Here is a 22614-nt window from a genome sequence, read left to right as displayed (position 1 = left end):
GTTATAACAGGATTAAGACCACTGCTGAGATCTGGTATAATTTGTGAAATGTTTACATTCTTGAAGAGTTTTTGGATTTTAAATGGAAATTACCATCACTATGATGTTCATGATGAACTAAATGTTCTATAGTAAAATTAAGATTAGTAAGACAATTGGCTTAATGAAATAAGCTACTTAAGTTTGTTATGCTTAACAACATTTGAGAAATTAGGGTCTGATATCAAGAGTTAAGACAACCATTTTTTTTTTAAGTATCTATCATGTGTTTCCGGTCCGGATAGAAAAATCCGACCCGAGGGCACGCGCGTAAGCCAATGACGAGGCTTACCGAGTTACCGGCAACGCAGCGTGCCCGAGGGTCGGATTTTCGATCCGGACCGGATAAACATGATTGATATTTTTTTCTTGCATATCTTAAATTATGAATTTGTGGAAAAACTAACGTAGAAAACGCTCTTTTGTACATTTCACAAAAAAACGCGTGCGACGTTGTGCACTGACCTCATAAAGCGCAGTAATTTTTAATCACTATTGACATTAAACAGTTCCTTTATCGTATTTTCACGATTATTTATTTTAAATTTAAGTTAAAAGTCTTGCATATTTATATGTTTGAATGCGCTTTATTGAAATGGCAAGCCCCGTTACCGGTTTACGCGCCTGTCCTCGGGTCGGATTTTTCCATCCGCACCGGAAACAAATCATAGATACTATATTACAGAACTGGTCACATGACCGGAAACACACGTCCGTTATGCAAGAAAAGTGGCGTTTATGGACAATTTTTTTTTGTTTATTGCAATTTTTAACACGAATATGATAAGTTAGTGCAAGATAAATCGATGTCAATTTGTGTCTGCTTTTCAATCCAGAGCATGTATGTATGGGTAAAAGGCAACAAACATAATAGTTCATGTTCTGTACTCATAGTAAAAATTTCCGTAGTTTTATAAGTTAAAAAAAGTTGGTCAAAAGGTCAAAGTCAAGGGCATCCTAGGACAACATTGATCAATTTGAATAAACATTCACAATCAAATGTGCTGAGATGGATGCACGAACACACAAAAAGATTTTCAAACCTTTCCAGATTTATGTTTACCAAACCTGTGAACCCTGGGTGTGGCCAGTAATGACACCAGGTGCATAACTTAAACATTCACAACCAATTTTGTTAAGATGAATGCGCAAACTACAGAACTTAATGCTAAAAAATGGCCTTTGGGCTTTCAACAAGAACAATGCAGAGTAATTCACAAAATCAATTGCAGAATCAAAAAGCAAATTGTCTCTCAAAATCCTAGACTTGCAAATTGTCTCCCTTAACTCTAGACTTGAATTTACATGTACATGTAAACTTGGCTAAAAATAGAATTCGCTCATGCAGAAACTTTCATGGCCCATAATCTAGGCATTTATGGGCGGATCTGGCTGGTTTTCGAAAGGAACCAAGCTCTAATGGATATCTAGATACTGTACAAGTTTCATCGAGATACAATCAAAACTGAAGACTGTATCGTGTTCACAACCAATTGTTTACAGACGCACGAACGCACGACCGCACGGACGCACGGATGCACATACTACGTACACATTACCATGGCCTTTGGCCAGTAGAGCTAAAAACTTGTTTTCCCTCTATGAAAATGTGGTTAAGAATATAAAAATGTGTATTTCAAAAGATATTAAAAGAAAAAAAAATCATTAAACGGCCATAATTTGTATTAAGGGTTAACATGGAGTTATGTTCCTTGTTGTAAGATGGTCAACAATAAATCTGCGAAGTATTAAGTGCATTGAAAGAAGGGTATAGAAGTTTTTTTTATTAAAATCCCAACTTGCCCTGAAACTTTAACCTGCCCTAAAACTTTAACCCAAGTCAATCACGGGCCATAACTTGTATTAAGGATAATATGGAGTTATGTAACCTCATTGTGTGATAGTCCATAACAACTGTGTGAAGTATTAAGTCAATTGAATGAAGGGTATCGGACTTATAAGTGAAAATCCCAACTTGCCATTAAACTTGAACCGGACGCTAACGCCGACGCTGAGGCGAGTAGTATAGCCCTCCTTATTTTTCGAATAGTCGAGCTAAAAAGAGGTCAAACCTGTTAACCCCGGGGATGGCCAGTAATGACCCCAGGAGCATAATTTGAACAAACATTCACAAGCAATTGTGCTTAGATGGATGCGCAAACTCTCAAAAAGATTTTCAAACAGTTCCCAATTTAAGTATACCAAACCTGTGAGCCCTGAGGCGTGGCCAGAACTGACCCCGGGGGCATAATTTGAACAAACATTCACAACCAATTTTGTTAAGATGAATGCGCGAACTACAGACACTTTGGCAAATAGAGCTAAAAACGGCCTTTGGCCATTCAACAAGAACAAGACAGAGTAATTCACAAAATCAACTGCAGAACCATACAAGCCAGTTGTCTCCTTTTCATCCTAAACTTGACTTTACATGTTAACTTGGCTAAAAATAGACACATTTGCTCATGCAGACTTGGCTAAAAAATGGCTAGCTAAAATTTCTTTAAAACTTTCTAGGCCCATAATCTAGGCATGCATGGGCGGATCTGGTTTTCGAAAGGAACCAAGCTCTGATGGATATTTAAATACTGTACAAGTTTTATTGAGATACAATCAAAACTGACGACTGTATCATGTTCACAAGCAATTGTTTACAGACGCACTGACGCACGCACGGACGCACATACTACTTACACACTTCCATCGCAAGCTCTTCTGGCCTTTGGCCAATAGAGCTAAAAACCTAAAACAGAGAAGAAACGGTATAAAATAGAGAGGGCATTTGTTGATTTCAGTGTCACATTCAAGGTCCCATTTTATACGTACATAGCTGTCAATTTACTATGTCGGATTAGTGGAGAAAAAGTTCTTTGATGTTTTTTTTTTATATTTATTATTCACTCGTTTTTTCGTGTAAACATTTTATGAACAATAATCAATGAATTTCTATTAATGCATATTCCAAATTATAACAGTTAATGCATGAAAGCGCTTTAAAATTAAACAGGGCATGAAGACATGACAAAATAACTACGCCGCCATTTACTGAATGTTAATTTAAAAGATTGAACGTGTAAGCAAAACAATTGCGGATAATCATTAGAGAAAAACATTTTTCTTAGTTTAATAGTTTGACACATTGAGATTCAGTCACCCCTCATTGGCATAGACCAGCCTTATTCGCTTGAAGACAGGTCGTTTTCCAGGTAAAGAGTGAAGATCACGCTAGGTTGTTGACTTATTGAGGCATCGGGTAGGGTAAAAAAATCAGAAGAACATGTTTTGTGAATTCTCCGGGAAGTTCGTTTAAAGTATTAAAAAGAAACAGTTCAAAAAGATATTTGAATGATGATCATACATCGTAAATATGCTCGAGCAGTTGTTTTTGTCTGTAATTTGTTTTGTTTGAAAGGAAATTTTATAACTCATCTTCAAAGTTCAATAAACGTTTGAAGAACACGATTACCAGATTACCATTTTTCTAATAAACGGTGTAAAAGTTGTTTATTTCCCAATATATCTTTAAAACTTATGCAACTTTTTTTTAAATTCCAAATGATTATTTCTGGCGGTATTTTTGGTTGGTTTAGTTTTGATCAAAGAAAAGCAACTACAATGGTTTTTAAAAATAGTTATAAAAATTGTAATTTCCACTTCGTAGTCTGCAGTGAAGATATCTAATTAATAATTCGCTGCTAAAACTCCATATTTCATCGAAAAGCATGAAAAAACTAATGTTTTTATAAATGAAGAAACCAAAACTAGTACTGGGTTACTTTTAAAGTGAATGATGTAGATAAATGACTTCATCATGTTGAATTCCTTGTATTGATTATTAATCAGGGTCATCTAGCTGACGTAAATAAGAGTTAATCGGCTGGGCATGACCAACCTGCCTACCAAGTCTGAAGTTCCTGGGCCGAAACAAATTATTGATTGGAAAACGTGGTGACATTTGGACTGTGCAAAAACTACATGCAGCCCATTGGAAGCCTAAAAATTAGGTAATTCACACTGGATGTAATTGAAAATATTGACATGAAAGAAGGGAAATAACCATGGCTAAAGGTTTTCAACATTATTACGGATTTATATCCACCTTGACCACATTAAAAAATAAACAAACACATTGTTATTGATTATCTTCCTATAAGCATTAGGTTTGCAGATAACGCCAAGAAGTATTTCAAATATATCTATTCTTAACAAATAGAGCATTTTTTAATGAATCCGCTTTAAAAAATGGTTGTTTGCTTAAAGCATAGCACTCCATGCATCAGTTCACCATGTCTGGCTGCCTGGTAAAAATGTCCTATCACTGCATGTTTCATTGCACTAGAAAACACTGTGACACAGTCCTTGTCTGAGTATTGCAACTATATCCATCACTAACCATTCCTCCAACTGTTTCAAGAGTGTCACTTGATCAAAAGTTTTGCAGTAATTCATGCTTACACCAGTTGTCAAAATTAGCACATATGAAGAAGCCCTGTACTGGAAAACGTTTGCCAGGATTGCTCATTATTTCAATTTCACATGGTACATCCAGCTAAAACTATGGGCTTGCCAATACAGGTCATAATTTTGATGACTGATGTACCAGTATCAAGAGTGTATGCATCACAAGGGCCCATTTGGAGAGCCCCACCTCCTCTCTTACATTGCCTTTGCCTGTGCCACAGCCTTAGGGTCTTCACTATCCAAGGACTTGAGAAGTCTGAACAGGCCTGCTGCCTCACGGATGCGACTAAACTCTATACAAAACGCCTGAACCTCTATAAATATATCCTGAAATATAACAAAAATGAACACTTTGAAATATTAAATAACTGATATTATATTGTTTAAGAAATAAACAAAACCATGACAACACACCAACACTTTGATTTTATGTATGATCAAAATTGTCATTTTGAACTAAAATATGAATAATAAATTATGTATTTTTCGCTGAATATTTCCATGACAATGTCTTCAACATAATTTGAAGTCAACTGCCCATTTAATAAATACAAATGGGTGGAAGTGGATGTGTTGCCTGAGAGGAAGGCCCATCATTGTTGAGCTCAATCTATTGCTAGTTCAGTGTTACAAGAGTCACCATAACCTTGACCTTAGACCTACTGACATCAAAATCAAAAAGGGGGGAGGGGGGTCATCTACTAGTCATGAGCTATATTTCTATCTTTTTTCAGACCGTAAGGATCAAGCATTTTTCGTTTATTGAGAGGAACCTGTTCGGTACAGGTCAACATAACCTTGACCAAAAACCCAATATGGTCATATTTTATACAGGTCATGATTAATAACAAGGTTGAGGTTGGTAAGATTAAGTGTCTTAGTATATCAAGCAGAAACCGTTCTGTACGACAGACAGCTGTCCTTGTAAGGGCTACATACTTTTTCTATGTTCTATGTTTACATTGGGTCGGATTTTTCGATCTGTACTGATAAGGTTTCGCATGCAAGTACCTTTAAGTCAGTATCTTAAGAAATACATCATGTACTGCAATGAAACTGTAAACAAGTGTTCCCATCCACCCAGCAAACTAAAATTATAAAGAATGATAACTATTTTGCATATAATGCAAATTTTGCCCTTTAATACAATTTGTACCAGCACTGGTCACATGACCGGAAACACACGTCCGGTATGCAAGAATTAAAGTTCTCACATGCTACGAAAAGGCGAGCTTATAAAGGTCTTTAAAGGAAAGCTGCACTTTTGGATTACACAGCATTTCAAGTTGTGAAAATTAACCCTAATTTGAATAATTGCATGATGATCAGTTCAACTGTCAAGCCTTGTTCTGCATATGATGATGTAACACTTACTTTTTCTTTTTAAGGAAAATACTTTTGTACCAGTTATGGATCACTTTTTTTCCAAATGTATCAAAACTCTACGGAATACAAGGCTTTGGTATGTAACCAAACACATTATAATAACTACTTACTTTTACATCTATAATTTTGTTGCGTATCAGTGACTGAAGGAAGACACAGACAAGCCTAACCAGTCTGTTCTGCATGTAGCGGTCCTTGATTGTCTCACACGTGGTGATACAGTTGGAGATGTACAGATGGATGAACTCCGATGGTAACTCCACTGCCTGTAATGGATTATATAATTGAACATTCCTCTCTCAACTCATGAAATAAATAAAATTGATAAAACTTTAATTAAAAGTATTAATTTAATTTTTAAATTATAAATGTGTCTTCAAATAAAAAAAAATCCTAAACACAACCCTTTAAATTGATAAACTTAATAATGCCTCGAACGAAAACTTCCTCACTGTTGTTAATCTGTTGACAACTTCCATAGAATGCAGCGACATCTCCATATTTACAAGTACAGAGAAGTACCTGAAAGTATGAACAATTTTGTATAATTATGTGTGTAAATTATAAATGACTACATTCAAACTCCAAATGTAGATTAATAACATTTACATCATAATAATTTTCTATACACTAATGATGAAGTAAACTGTATGTGGATTGAAAAGCTCATTCATTTCAAGCTTATGGCACACTGCATCGAAAATGTAATCACTCTTTCCAATTCTATTGTCAATGCTATTCATATCTCACTGTTTCAACCTATGATGTAGAATAATTTATATTTCAATATCATATAATAAATTTGTTTGAATTATTTGGTATATTCACAATAGCACATGCATTATTGAAAACTTACTCTGTTATTTGATTGGACTGCATCAATTTAAGCAGAACCTCTATTGCAACTATTGGATTGTTTTCAACCACATCTGGTAACTGAAAGAGACCAGACAGGGCTTCAATATTCTGGTAGTATACAGATGGAAATCACCCACTTCAACACAAAGACTATACATTTTATTTGAAAAACAACAACAACAACAAACAAAATCATTTTATGAAGTCAACACATAATTATACCACATAGCTCTCCTTGAATTGACCATATTGGGAATATAAGTATCTATCATGTGTTTCTGGTACGGATAGAAAAATCCGACCCGACGCAAGCGCGTAAGCCGGTAACGAAGTTTGCTGAGTAACCCGTCACGCAGCGTGCCTGAGGGTCGGATTTTTCGATCCGGACAGGAAAAACATGATATTTTTCCTTGCATACCTAGAATTATGAGTTTGTGGAAAAATTGACGTAGAAAACGGACTTTTGCAAATTTCACCAAAAAGCGTGTGCAACGTTGTGTACTGAGGCATAAAGCGCAGTAATTTTAAATCACTAACGACGTCAAATAGTTCCTTTAAAAAATCACGCTTTTACTATTATTTATTTTCAATTAAATGCATTTTAATTAAAAGTATTGTATACTTATATTTTTGATTTCGCTTTATTGAAATTGCATAATATACTTTTCATAAACCATACAATAAAAGAAATAAGAAGTGGCGCATTGTTTCGCGTGACTCATCTTACATGGGGTGTGTAAGACAAGTTTTTCCGGAAACACACGTCCGGTATTCAAGAATAATGATTATCTATCTACAAACCAATCGTTATGCGAGATATAAAGTAAAAATAAATGAGCCTACAATCACCTTTGTGGGAGTGAGGCCTATATGATAGACCAGTTTTGGGTCCTTCTCCAGCTCGGCTAGAAGTTGTTGTGATTGTTGTGGGTTGAGAGGGCCCTTGAAAGCCTTGGCCATTAGGCGGCGCACCTCCGTGCCCACAGAACTGCTCACACACATAGTCGTATCCCACCCTATGTTGTACTCCACATCTGTTGGGTTCAACCAGCATAACTACAACAAAAGGATGGGTGTTTTTGTATAATGTTTCACATTATTTAACAACATAGTTAATGTCACATCAAGATTGCAAAACATTATATCATGTAAAACTACTCCACAATCCAAGTTACCATAATCAATTTATTTTTGCAAAAATAAAAATATAAAATCAGCAATAAAACTTACTAACACTAGAAAACTTTAAATTGATACCCATTATCATTTCATTCATTATCTGATATTTTAACCAGGAACCAAACTATAGCAATCACAGAATCTGAATAACACCCACCCATGCCAGCTTCCGTGACAGAAATGCAACAAAAAGTATGGACAGACAGACGATCCCATTCAAATTCAACGGATGTCAATTCTGCTATATCATTTAGAAATCCAACCATGATTGAGAAAGATATGTACTAGACACAAGCCATCATAAGACAAGGGATATACAGCATAACTGAGTAAGTTCAGAAGGTTGCTGTCACCTTGACCTTTAAGGTATGGACACAGGTCTTGTCCATAGCACATCCTCATACTATGACAGTCACTCCTGCAAATATTTTTAAAATCCAACCTTGTATGACACAAGATATGGACCGGACATGAACTATCATCAGTGAGGCTCATATGGCAAAACATAAGTTCAAAAAGTTGTTGTGACCTTGACCTTAAACTAAAGGTAAGGATGTGGGTCTTGTGCGCAACACATTCTCATGCTCTGGTGGTCACTTCTGCCAAATAATTTTAAAATCAGACTTTGAATAAAAATATATGAACCCGACACTAGCTATTATCAGTAAGGCTTATATGGCAAACCATAAGTTCAGAAGGTTGCTATGTCCTTGACCTTTGAAGGTTGGGACATGGGTCTTGTCGCGACACATCCTCATGCCATGGTGGTCACTTTTGCCAAATAATTTTTAAAGCCAACCATGAATGAGAAAGATATGGACCAGACAAACACAGGACAGACAGTCAGATCGAAAAAAAAGGATAGACAGACATAATGACAGGCCTGATTCTTATAGAACCCCAATCTCTCTTTGTGAAACATGGATTTGAAAACAACTTTATTTTAGAGCAAATTGTTACCTCATCCTCGGCAATGTGTAGTGGTGGGGCAAGGCGTATAAATTCTGGTCTCATGCAGTTTTCCACGGGCGGCTTGTTGTTTGTAAACAGCTCCTCCATACAGTGTCGCTGGACGTCAGGGTTGATCTGACCAGGCTTACCAAACTGCTCAAACCTGCAATATTACACCAGGTGATTGGATTAGTAACAAGAAATTATTGATCAATTTCAAAATTGGTCACTTTTTCTGAATTTTATATTCATTTAAGGTTGCAACCTCCTGAGAACTTCTCATAGGTTTTATGGATATTTTACTTATATGAAAAGGAAGTAACAATTGCTTTACTATTACTTGATCACTCTTTTTTTTATAACATTTAAACCTATACTAAACAAATCTAACAAGAGGCCCATGAGGGCCTATGCTCTACTGTCATGACTTTTTTGGTCATTTTCAATTGATCAATTTCAAGGGGCTATAACACAGCCATGCATGGGAGGATCTGGCTGTTTTCAATGAAACCATGATTAAGTCAATATCTTACTAATTTAAACGTGAAGTAAAAATCAGATAATAAATGGAAGCACCATTGTGTTCACAAGTTCAATTTTAGCAATTTTGACAATTTCAAGGGCCATAATCAAGTCATTAATGGGTGGATCTGGCTGGGTTTCTAAAGGAACTGAGATCTCATCAATATTTAACAACTATGCTAGTTTGGTAAAGACTAGAAAAGAAATGGAAGATATAAGGTGCTCACAAGCCTTATTTTAGCCTTGACAATTTCAAGGCCCATAATCTAGTCATGCTTGGGGGATATGACTGGTTTCGAAAATATCATCATTAAGTCAGTATCTAACTACTGTATAAGTTACTGTGAAATCATTAATGTTCGTGGGCATGAAATTTCGTGGGTACTTGAATTCGTGGATTTTCATTTTTGAAAAAAAAAAAATCGAAGATGCGATCGTCCTAGATCGTCTGCATAATATCCACGCGCTGGCCCGTGATTTCCGTCTTTACGTCACTCGGTTTATGACACTCACTAATGTGGTACGACATGCCAATTAGTGCATATACCCATGTCACTTATCGATTTAATTGGGAATAAAGGTAATAAAAGAAGATGTACCCTGATCATAAATACAGATAGGGGAAGCCATTGAATGCCAATTAAGAATTTTGCAAACTGTGAAAACACCGAAAAGGTGCGTATATTGTCACGTTCGGTGCTTAGTAACCTTTAATATACTAGTAATCGATTAATCATTTTATTAAATAAAAAAATCGAGTATGGACACTCATCACGCACATCTTGTAAACTTGGAGATTTTCATTAACAGCACACGTTTAAAACGTGCTTATAACTGTCATTTGCTGCATAAAACACATTTAATTGATTTGGTTAATTATTTGTTAAAGGCAGTTATAATATATTAACAGAATGGCATATTAACAGAATAATGATCGTAAGTTATACAGTGAGACAGGTTTTAACACTGTATACTGCGACCTCTGTAAAGAATATACTAGAGTATGTACGTAACAAGGCAATTGAAAAAGTGAATAAAGGGTTTATATTTCGTGGGATCTTGAATTCGTGGATCACCCAACCCACGAAAACCACGAACATTAATGCCCCACGAACATTAATGATTTCACAGTAAGTGAAAATCAATCAACCCTCTATAACAAAGGAGTGGGAGGAAAACAACTGCCAAAACCATACTTTAACAAGAGCTGTCACAGTATGTGACGAATGCCCCCGAATGTGACATTGACCTATGAACAAGGTCAGTGCATGAAAAGTTGATCTTGCCTTTACGTGTCAAATACATATGGCAAGTTATTTTAAATTGCCTCTGAACATAAAAAATACCACCCATATTTGACAACCTACCCTCTTATGTCCTTATATTCAGCATTCCATTGTGAATAAACACAAAGTGTATCTTTCACCTTAGAGGTAGGGACATGGGTCTTGCACGCGACATGTCGTCTTGGTGTGTCGAACACATATGGCAAGTTGTTTTAAAATTTGTCCATACAAGGGAAAGTTACAGCCCAGACACGACAACCTATACTCTATGTCCTTATATGCAGCACTCCATTGTGAATTAACACCTAAGTGTGACCTTGACCTTAGAGGTAGGGACACGGGTCTTGCACGCCACACGCTGTCTTGGTATGTGGAACACATGTGGCAAGTAATTTTAAAATCTGTCCATAAAAGGGAAGGTTACAGCCCAGACACGACAACCTATACTCTATGTCCTTATATGCAGCATTCCATTGTGAATAAACATTAAGTGTGACCTTGACCTTAGAGGTAGGGACACGGGTCTTGCATGCGACACATCGTCTTTGTATGTGGAACACATGTGGCAAGTAATTTTAAAATCTGTCCATACAAGGGAAAGTTACAGTCCGGACACAAGTTATTGAGCCGGACACACGGACGGACGGAAGGACAGACGGAGCGATTTTAATATGCCCACCTTCGGCGGCATAAAAAGTCAAACGAGAGACAAACATAATACCAACAGCAATCTCTGAAAACAGATTGGCTCTCTTAGACTTTTAGCTCATGACTTTTATTTACAAACTGTTGCACTGAAAATCTTCCCAGTCAAAAATGATGCTTAATACAAATTTATGATGCATCAATGTTGGGTCATTTACGATTTTTATGCATTAAAATCTTGGAGCTCAGATCAATTGAAAGATCTGAGCAATTGTTAACAGAGGCACGCACAGACAGACCTACGGACACCGTACCATCACATAAGCTATTCTGGCCTTTGGTCAATAGAGCTAAAAATTGTTTCATTCAATATTAATATGAGAGCTATTTCACGTTGTTGGTTTGTTGTCCGGGTCAGGTACAACAACAGGGATGGCTGACTTGCTCATGGCCGGCATCTCAGAGTGTCTCTCTGTCAAAGCCAACATCAATCCACTCACATCGAAGTTCTAAAACAAATGGCATTATTTTCTGAACTCAAAGAAAGTTCAAACTACTTGTACCTGATATTCAATTTCATCAATGAATAAATGACTTAATTTTTTTTTAAACATTTACTAACTAGAACTAACTGGATGTGATTAAAAAACCAAAGAAATATCAAAGAAAGTTATGAATACTCATTGAATACCCTATGTCGCTCAGAAGGCATCAATTAATTTAATAGTCATTCTTTCTTCAACACTCAAAAACATATTTGTTTTAGTGAGAAGTGAAAAAAGTAAGTATAACTAGAGCTGTCACAGGAGTGACGAATACCCCCAAATGCCGTCTGGACACAGGAATGGCAAACCATTCCTTTGAAAAGAGGCTATAACTCCAAGGTTACTGCACACTGCATCTTCTTTTATCATGCATGTATTGTTTTATTTAAATCTGTTGAGTAATTTAGAAGTTACACTGCTGACAAGAAAAACTAGCCTTTCCTGAGTTATCGTCCGGAAACCGTTTTTCTATTTTTAGTAACAGTGACCTTGACCTTGGCCCCACCAACCCCAATATCGAACTTGACCTGTATCTTCTGATATTACACCTGTGTACCAAAAATTGTTCAAATCTGTCTAGCCTTTCATGAGTTATCGTCCGGAAACCGTTTTTCTATTTTTAGTAACAGTGACCTTGACCTTGGCCCCACCAGCCCCAATATCGAACTTGACCTGTATCTTCTGATGTTACACCTGTGTACCAAAAATTGTTCAAATCTGTTTAGCCTTTCATGAGTTATCATCCGGAAACCATGAAAACCGACTGACCGACAGACAGACAGACCGACCGACAAGCTCACTCCTATATACCCCCTCAAACTTCGTTTGTGGGGGTATAAAAATAATCAAAGGGCAATAACTCTTAAATACCATACAGAAAATAATGTCTTTTGCAGAGCACTTTTTTTCCACACAGTCAATGTGTGCATGAAGTTATATTAAAGTCAATAAACTCAATAACATATGGAGTAATGGTGAAATGTAGACTTGTCCTGATGTTCCAGGACAGATGAACCTACAGATGGACAGGACTATAAGTATCTTCCATGGCCGAGAGTGTAAGATAGGTTCATTCCGACCCGAGCGTAGGGTGTTTTGCGGAAACGAGGTTTCCGTAAAACGCCCTGCGCGAGGGTCAGGATGAACCTATCTTACACGAGCGGCTATGGTAGATGCTTTTTCTCCCACCTCAGTTAAACAAAATTAAGTAAAAATGTATTTTTTTGCCGGAACTCTTTTGTGCTTAGTGAAAATAATTGCTTACGGATATGCAATAATTCGTGGTTGTCATGGATATTCGCGCAGTGATTCAGAGTATGTAAATGGTCTGATCGGTCTTTAAATAGTTCTAAGAAGAGTGAAGCATTATTTCCTGAAAGGTGCGTGAAAGCTGTTTTCTGGTGACATTTGAAGCGAGAAATAATTAACTCGCGTTCTAAATATTGCCACCAGACAAGATTTCCATGATGCGCTACAGACGACAGTCTTCAACAAGGGAGGTAATTACAATGTGGTGACCATTAAAAGAAGTTCCATATGGGCATTTTATCTTCGCCCGTGGGCAAGATAAGAATTTCTAACATGGTTAAATTAATGGATCTACTTATCTGAGGTGGGAGAAAAGGTGATTCCTATAAGGCCCACACCGACACGTGGTAGAAATAATTACTAACTAGACATTCCATAAAATAGGTTAATTACTGCTATTACAGACCTACATCTTTGGTAGTTGCAGACCCCATATTGTGAGCAAGGGATGGAAGCGATCAAAATTTATTAAATGAGAATTTGAATAAAGAACATACAAGTTATATGTAAAACATGTACCTGCATATTGCCTACATCCATCTGAATGATCTGTGTAGGAGTTTTCTTGAACATCTGAAAGAAAAAGTTCATAGAACACCAATATTTTAACATAAGCATGACTTATGGCTTATCAAAAATGACAATGTTTCACATTAAGCACTTTGTTTGTCCTAACTCTAGAAAATGAAAATATGCTGACATTGGTTTAATCAGTCTAGCTTGTCTGCCCTTTTGATGTAACTTTTCCTTTCTGTGCCCTGTCTCTACCAAAGGACCAATTGACGATGTTAAATGAAGTTACCTCCTTGGTGGGACTGGAGATGAGCTGTGAGAGGAAGTACTTCTCCGCTGGGGTGATGGCAGGGATAGCCCAGTGCAGGTCGTATTGTCCAGCTTCCTGATTCTCTGTTGGAGGGTTCTGAAAATACCAAGTCACCATAAAGGTAACATTTGCTAAATGTAGGCAGACAGTATTCTTGCATACCGGACGTGTGTTTCCGGTCATGTGACCAGTGCTGGAAAAACCCATCTTACATACCCCATGTAAGATGAGAGACGCGCAACAACGCGCCACTTCTTATTTCATTTATTGTATGGTTTATGAAAAATATATTATGCCATTTCAATACAGCGCAATCAAATATATATGTTAGCAAGACTTTTAATTAAAATTGAAAATAAATTGTCGTTATTTTTAGTTATTTAAAATTTCTGCGCTCTATGACGTCAGTAAACAACGTCGCACACGCTTTTTGGTGTAATTGTACAAAAGTTCGTTTTCTACGTCATTTTTTCCACAAATTGATAAATTAAGATATGCAAGAAAAAATATTAATCATGTGTTTCCGGTACAGATAGAAAATCAGACCCTCGGGCAAGCTGCGTAGCCGGTAACTCGGCAAGCCTCGTTACCGGCTTACACACGTGCCCACGGGTCGGATTTTTCTATCCATACCGGAAACATATGATAGATACTTATAGGCTATTCTATTGATACCATATGAAGCAATTTTCAAAACCATCTTAAGTCCCATTGACTGCAATCCAAATAAACACCTGCGAAATTTTAACTTATTAGCACATGAATTGGAATGTGTCGTGTTTGTCGGCTGCAGATCAAACAGTACAATATGTGACCTCACTGCAAGTCTGTGTTGAGGCACTTGGCAATGGTTTGTATTTAAATCGGTCAGTCTAATACCGTATGCTCCAATTTTACTCCCGAGATTGCATCTTGGCTGGTTAGAACATACAATAAGATCGGAAAAAATATTAATCATTAATCATCATCTGAGAACCTTCAAATCATGACAGAACCATTTGAGTTTACTACAAATATGAATGAACCTTTGGGCATACGAAAATAAGATGTTTTAAAAATCGACCCCGCCTTTTAAACGAGTCCAGACAAAAACACTAGATTTCATGGGCAAAGTTAGGGGGTCGTCAGATCGCATTATAGTCGGGGAAATACGGTAATAAATACAGCCACTCTTCCATGTACATATGTAACAAGAGATGTTTGTCAAACATTATGCCCCCCCCCCCCCCCCCTGAGCGCCATGTTGTGAGGATTATATGGAAAATTGAATGACATTTGCATGGACCGAAATGACAGCTGATTTGTCACTGACATTGGATGCCGTTGAGACAGTTTTAAGATTATGACCATTGAAAGTGTGAGGATAGAGTGTGTTAAAACCATGACCTTTGACTCTATGACCTCAAAATCCATAGGAATCATCAGCTGGTCACCAAAAATCTAAATGTCAAGTTTGTGGGCCATGGGTGCAGGCATTGACAAGTAATCACACAGAAAAGCTTTTTATCGTTTAAGGTCACTGTGACCTTGACCTTTGACCTGATAACCCCTAAAATCATAAGGGGTCATCTACAGGTCAGACGCAGGTCAAGTTTGAGGGCCATAGGTGCAGGCATTGTCGTTTAACCCGGATGTGTTCTTTTGTAACGCACGAAATATCCTTGATGTTGATTGGTCAAACTGTCCAGTTACAAGAATAACCACATACTCTTCCTGAACATATTTACACTGGGCATGACAAATAAGAAACAACTGGTCCAATGTTTCTTGGGTTACACAAGATCCTGGTTCAATTGTCGATAGGAGTTTTGCCGTGGTTTCACTGTAACAGCTACAATTTAAAAGAATGTTCAATACAGGAACATCCGAACGCTTGATTCCTTGACGGAATTCGTTGAGTCGTAGCTCTGTCGGCAGCTTAATCCGTGCCAAACTGTCCTTCAGTTCGGAAAAATCCCCCTGGATATCAGAATTAGACCCGGTGGCAGTTAGAGCTGCGGTACCGGGAGCCAACACGTGGCTTCTTTCTGGGTGGTCGTTTACCGAGAAGCACCCTTCACGTGGTGAATTTACAAATCCGGAGGAAATATCAAGTTTCTGAATCACTGTCTGTAGATTTCGTTCTACGCCAATAAACCTTTCGTTCACAGAGTCTTTAAACTCCTGAAACTGTTCCTCCATCTGAATAATTGTCTATAAAATAAACTTATTTTCCTGACTGAACAAATACACGTCCTCTCTCGAGAGTGAACAAGATGAGAACATTATTACGTCATAAATGACTGTATTATGACGTAATTGTATGTCGCGTGACTACTACTCGAAACATTTTCGCATTCAGGGTCACTGTGAACTTGACCTTTGATCCGATGACTCCTAAAATCAATCAGGGTCATCTACTGGTCAGGCCCAACTTCCATGTCAAGTTTGATGATCATAGGTTCAAGCATTGTTAAGATATCACTGGGAAAAGATTTGTTAATTTTTATGAGTTAAAGGTTTCTGTGACCATGAGGGATCATCTACTGGTCAGGCCCAACCTTCATGTCAAGTTTGATGACCATAGGTCCAGGATTTGTTGAGTTTACTTTCAAGGTCACTGTGACCTTGACATTTGACCCCTAAAATCAAGGGGTCATCTACGGGTCAGGCCCAACCTCCAAGTCAAGTATGAGGGCCATGGGTGCAGGCATTTTCGAGTTATCACACTGACAACCTTTTACCATTCAAGGTCACTTTGACCTTGACCTTTGGCCCGATGACCCCCAAAAACAATAGGGGTCATTTAGTGGTCAGGCCCAACTTCCAAGTCAAGTATGAGGGCCATGGGTGCAGGCATTGTCGAGTTATCACACGGACAACCTCTTACCATTCAAGGTCACTGTGACCTTGACCTTTGGCCCGATGATCCCCGAAACAATAGGGGTCATCTACTGGTCAGGCCCAACTTCTATCAAGTTTGTTGACCATAGGTCAAGGCATTGTTGAGTTATCAGTCGGACAAGCTTTAAAATTCTTTTACCATTAAAGTTCACTGTGACCTTGACCTTTGACCCAATGAGCCCTAAAATCAATAAGGGTCATCTACTGGTCAGGCCCAACCTTCATGTCAAGTTTGATTACCATAAGTCCAGGAATTGTTGAGTTATCACTCAGACAAGCTTTGGTCTACCTACGGACCGACCGACCTTCCGACCGACATGTGCAAAGCAATATACCCCTCTTCTTCGAAGGGGGGCATAATTATCATTCTTAGAGCCATTACCAAGAGATGTACGAAAACTGAAGCAAATGGATTATGAGCTATGGGCTGATCAGCACGATACATCTCATACAGCAGGAAGATTGCAGCCAGTTTCTGGGTTGGGTGGGGCAGCAGGTCACGGTTCTGTAGGAGCAACACCTGAAACACAAAGAGAAAGTTGAAGCTTTAAAAAAATTATTGGTATAAATTGGGGATGCAAACGAATAGCAAAATTGATATTGGAATATTCGGTAATTCTTTTGAACAAATATTCGAATATTGATTACCAAAATACATCTTTAAAAAGTTGTATTAAAATATAATAAAACTTGCTAAAGTATTTTAGGGGGATTTTAACTCTTCTTTGTCATACCCTTAGGCGCGGCGGACCCTGAATTTCACCAAATGAGCCTCTGAAATTCCTTACATTATACATTTCACAAAGAAAAAAAAGATTTCTGGTCAAATGTCGTAATGCACTAATGGAGGGTTTTTCTGTAGGACGAGCAGCCTCGTTTTGGGATTGACCTCTATTAAAAAACTATGGAAAAACCAAACCAACTCAGTAACTAGTTTATTTCTCATTGGTGAAGGCATTTAAATTTACCGAAACTAATTGGATATTTTGTGTCACTTGTCCTATAGCCAGTCATTGTAAAATTACGGGGACTTTTTATAGTACCCTACGATATGTCCCTAAATGACACATGACATGACGCGTGTATAGTGTATTGTCATCACATTCACACCTCTGGTATTATGGGACAATCTTTGTAAAAACAAGAGAAACAAATTTTAAACACAACATCAGAGTTGTAGGCAAAATATTTATTCTAATATTTGTTCAACAACAAAACATCGAATATTCGATTTCTGATTTTGACATTCGAATACAAAACGTTTGATCGAATATTCGAATATTCTTGAATCTAGGGACCCCAAACGCAATCCCATGGATGGTATCCATAAACTCTTCCTTTATACCTGGTTTGGTCAAGATATGTAGACCCTGACTAAAATTATTCAGTTTCAACTGTTTTTCTATTTTTAGTAACAGTGACCTTGACCTTGAATCTAGGAACCCCAAAACACAATCCCATGAAAGTATCCATAAACTCTTCCTATAGACCAAGTTTGGTCAAGATATGTCAACCCTAACTAAAGATATTCAGTTTGAACCATTTTTCTATTTTTAGTAACAGTGACCTTGACCCTAGTGACCCCAAATACATTCCCATGAAAGGTATCCATAAACTCTTCCTATAGACCAAGTTTGGTCAAGATATGTCAACCCTAACTAAAGTTATTCAGTTTCAACCGTTTTTCTATTTTTAGTAGCAGTGACCTTGACCTTGAATCTTGGGACCCCAAAACGCAATCCCGTGAAAGTATCCATAAACTCTTCCTTTATACCAAGTTTGGTCAAGATATTTCAACCCTAACTAAAGATATTCAGTTTGAACCATTTTTCTATTTATAGTTGTGACCTTGACCCTAGGGACCCCAAACGCAATCCCATGAAAGTTATCTATAAACTCTTCCAGTACACCAAGTTTAGTCAAGATATGTCATCCCTAACTAAAGTTATTCAATTTCAACCATTTTTCTATTTTTAGTAACAGTGACCTTGTTCTTGACCCTCGGGACCCAAAACGCAATCCCATGAAAGGTATCCATATACTCTTCCTATTGACGAAGTTTGGTCATGATATGTCAACACTTACTAAAGTTATTCAGTTTCAACCGTTTTTCTATTTTTAGCAACAGTGACCTTGACCTTGACCCTAGGGACCCAAATGCAATACTATGAAAGGTCTCCATAAACTTTTCCTATAGACCGAGTTTAGTCAAAATATGTCATCCCTAACTAAAGTTATTCAGTTTCCACTCTTTTTCTATTTTTAGTAACAGTGACCTTGACCTTGACCCTAGGGACCCCAATCGCAATCCCATGAAAGGTACCCATTAACTCTTTCTATATACCAAGTTTGGTCAGGATATGTCAACCCTTACTAAAGTTATTCAGTTTCATAGGTGAGTTTGACGCAGCCCGGCCGAACAACATCAAGAGTATAGTCAAACCTTCTATATAGCAAACACATCTAAAATCTTACCAGGGCACTTCCAACTTTGAAGTGGTCTTGTTTTTGAAAGTAATGATGAAAGCTTGTAGCAATTTGCTCAAAACTTTGTGTTTGAGTAGCATCTTCTGACAACACACTGAAAAGTCAAATTGATATCAACAGATAGCTTGATAAAAAGTGAACACATATATATGAAATAATCAAAGTATATCTAAACATAGTGTTTTATTAAAGAGAGAAAGCGATTGCTTTAAGCCATTTTCTAGGAATCCAACAGAGCAGAATATAACCCAGAATACTGACTAAATATTATATTATATTTGACTAAATAAGGTTTGTTTGACATAAGTAATGTTCTGGTGATCGATTAAAATGGAAAATCAATAGGTTGGGCCTAAAATTGGCGACAATGGATTGTTTTTGGTTATATTCAATCATTGAAAACCAAAAATTCTAAAAAAAATCCTAAAAAAATTTGTAAGTGTTCAGATGTTATCTTTAACAAAATGGCTGGTGAAAGCCATAATGAGCAAGAAAATGAACAATTTTTTTTTACAACAACACTTCAATCATAGACACAGACAAAGCATATATGCATATAATGATTTAGAGTCTAATACTGTAGATGAATTAAAAGTACAATTCAGGTACTATCTAGTACCCCAGAACAACCTATTTTCGACCACAACCTATTTTCGACCGCCTCCTGAAAATGGGTAAAACACTTCTATTTTGCATCACTTCCGGTAAAAATAAGCTCCAATTGTTAACCATAACAGTAGAACTGTCAGAAAACTTCATTTGAAAAAGAATGGGAATGGTAGTGCTAAAAAAACTTAAGTTATACTTGAAACAACACCAATTTGTCATTTTTAATTAATGCCAAATTAGACCCTTCGTTTAAAATGATTTCACATGTAAAATCAGGGTTGTCAATAAGAACCGGCCGCCGGCCGAAATGGATGGTTCAAATGGAGTTTGGGCCGGTTCCAATTCGGAAGAAAAAAAATTGACCGCGAGTCTTTTGGTAATAAATGTTCCTTACCGCTAAAAACGGCCCTTTTCGCCTATAACATATCTTTTCGATATTTAGAGCATCGCCTTGACTGGTTTAAAATTTCCCGATAATCTTAATCATTATCTTACGATTCGGCGTATTTGTAGACGCAGTAGACGATTTTTTGTTTATCCAACATTGCCGACATTTTGACACGATTATGAACCATGACCTGTGACGTCAGGCACGTGATCAATAAAATATAGTTGTTTTACTGGTAGTTAATTATAACTTGCAGCATTGTGTTTCCTCGAGGAACACGAGACAGGAATGCCCACAAACGCAGTCAACGTTTTACGCATCTTTGATACCAATGACCTTATTTCGCGATTTTCCAAAATTCTTAAAATAGTAACATAGTGTTTTGTTTTTTTGAGTGCATTTATCAATGTTTACACTTCATGTAAATTAATTTATAGCAAATAAAAAAGCAACAGATATGAAAAAAATGACCCTACATTACAAGTACGTAGAATAACGTATTTGTGAAGCTATCTATGAAGCGTGGATCTCCGTATCTATGAAGCTATGGATAGATAAGTAAAATTGCGTATCTATGAAGTAAATTAAACCTCCCAAAATGCCCCAGAATGCAGAAAATGAAGCGCTGAATTTCAAAATTCACCGGGGGGGGGGGGGGGGGGGCATGCCCATGGATCCCCCTAGCTGGCCGCGTACTTTTCTGTTTCAGTCGGTTCAACAAAAACTTATTGACAACCATGTAAAATACTTCTTTAAAATCGTGTTGTTTTTGTTTGCCAGATCTTACATATCTACCAAAGCCTAAAACCTATGCCCTATTGTTTTCTGAGTATAGTGCACAACATTAAAAGCGCATCAAAATATGGTATGTTGCTTATTCTAAAATTAATGAAATTCATCTACAGGTAACGATATTGAATTGCATTTGGGCGCTCAGTTACCATACAATTATACATTTTGCAGCCTAGGCAGGTCATATGAGGCTCATGCAGTGTTGGACCAGTGAAAACAGGGTTCATGATGGGTGAATTTATCATTTTGTACCCATGTGAAAGCCATTAGAAGGGATGATGCATTCCTTTGCCTCTCTTGTGGTGATAAGTAACTAAAAAGTGACTGTATGGCAAATATGTAAATATATAATTACTTTTTTTAAAAATAAAATACATTAAACAGTTTAAACAAGTTATACAAATTAAAATAAAAAGTATTGTGCACAAACTTTTGTTGCGAAGTATAGTTAAAGGTCATGGTCGAAAGCATGTTGTATCTAGGTCAAATATAACATGTGACAGCCGCCATTTTGGATTCAAAATGTAAACAACAGACGATTGAAACAGATTTTATTTTTTTGTTTTTTTTAAAGATGAATGATTGGTTTAAATGGTACACACAAACATTTATTTTTTATTATCACTTATTTATGCTTAATGTGTAAATAATCCTTACGCGGTCGAAAACCCGTTGTTCCGGGATATGTTAAAGAAACAATTGTACTAATCGGTTACTTGAGTGGACTAGATTATCGATAGTAAAGTTGGAACCGATTCCCAAAACTATTTGACATTGTACACTGCTATTTTTTTTTTGGAACACTGCTGTTTTGTCTTGTTCATTATGAATTTGTAAATCAGTGCTCCAGCCAGGATTTGAAAAGGGAAGGTTGCTAAGTCAGAAAGGGTATTTATGATGTGCATAGAATCAGCCTTAATGGGACACTTGGAATGTTTATGAATATCTTAGCTGTTATTAAAGTGCCAATTTTTTGTTATATATATATTACTATTATTTCTGAATACATCCAATAATCATCAAATATAGTTTATAATTGCAAGAGACGGCTCTCTCAAGCAAAAGGGCGCAGCGGAGCATTAAAAGGCAGCAGGGTGCCAACTCCTCTGCTATTAAGCCTAGTTGAGTAAATTCATTATAAAAAAAACATTAAAGATAAGTATTTGCATATTGTCTTTCGGACATCAAGTTAATGATGGTTTGTTTTCATCTTTTATTTTAATATCACAACAATTAAGACAACAATGATGATTCGATCAATGTAATGGCTTAGATCAAAACTTAAATGACATAAAATTTTGGTGACAGGAAAGGAGTCATATTTTTTTCTTTAAATGGTCTATATTAGTACCTTAAAAGCGACGCCAGCTCCTTCAAGGAGAGCGCCATATTGGACCCCATTTTGATTTTGGTAAAACTAGTTACAACGGAATAGTCATAACGTACCAACAC

The 22614-nt window shown here is 36.9% G+C and overlaps 1 protein-coding gene across 1 annotated transcript; it reads right to left on the bottom strand.

Annotated features, from left to right (window-relative positions):
- Window positions 1-4117: 4117 nt before the first annotated feature.
- On the bottom strand, window positions 4118-22563 carry LOC128232153 (CCR4-NOT transcription complex subunit 11-like). Its single transcript, XM_052945549.1, has 12 exons — window positions 22514-22563; window positions 19362-19467; window positions 17269-17406; window positions 13983-14099; window positions 13700-13753; window positions 11721-11836; window positions 8884-9037; window positions 7594-7800; window positions 6743-6822; window positions 6339-6408; window positions 5997-6152; window positions 4118-4827 (listed from the first exon to the last, which is right to left on the bottom strand). The coding sequence occupies exons 1-12, from the start codon at window positions 22561-22563 to the stop codon at window positions 4696-4698; spliced, it is 1380 nt and encodes a 459-aa protein (XP_052801509.1). The 3' UTR covers window positions 4118-4695.
- Window positions 22564-22614: the final 51 nt, after the last annotated feature.

This window comes from Mya arenaria, chromosome 4 (genome assembly GCF_026914265.1).
Source record: "Mya arenaria isolate MELC-2E11 chromosome 4, ASM2691426v1".
Lineage (NCBI taxonomy): Eukaryota > Metazoa > Mollusca > Bivalvia > Myida > Myidae > Mya > Mya arenaria.
Note: the sequence above shows the minus strand (reverse complement) of the source record. Positions and strands in the feature narration are given on the sequence as shown.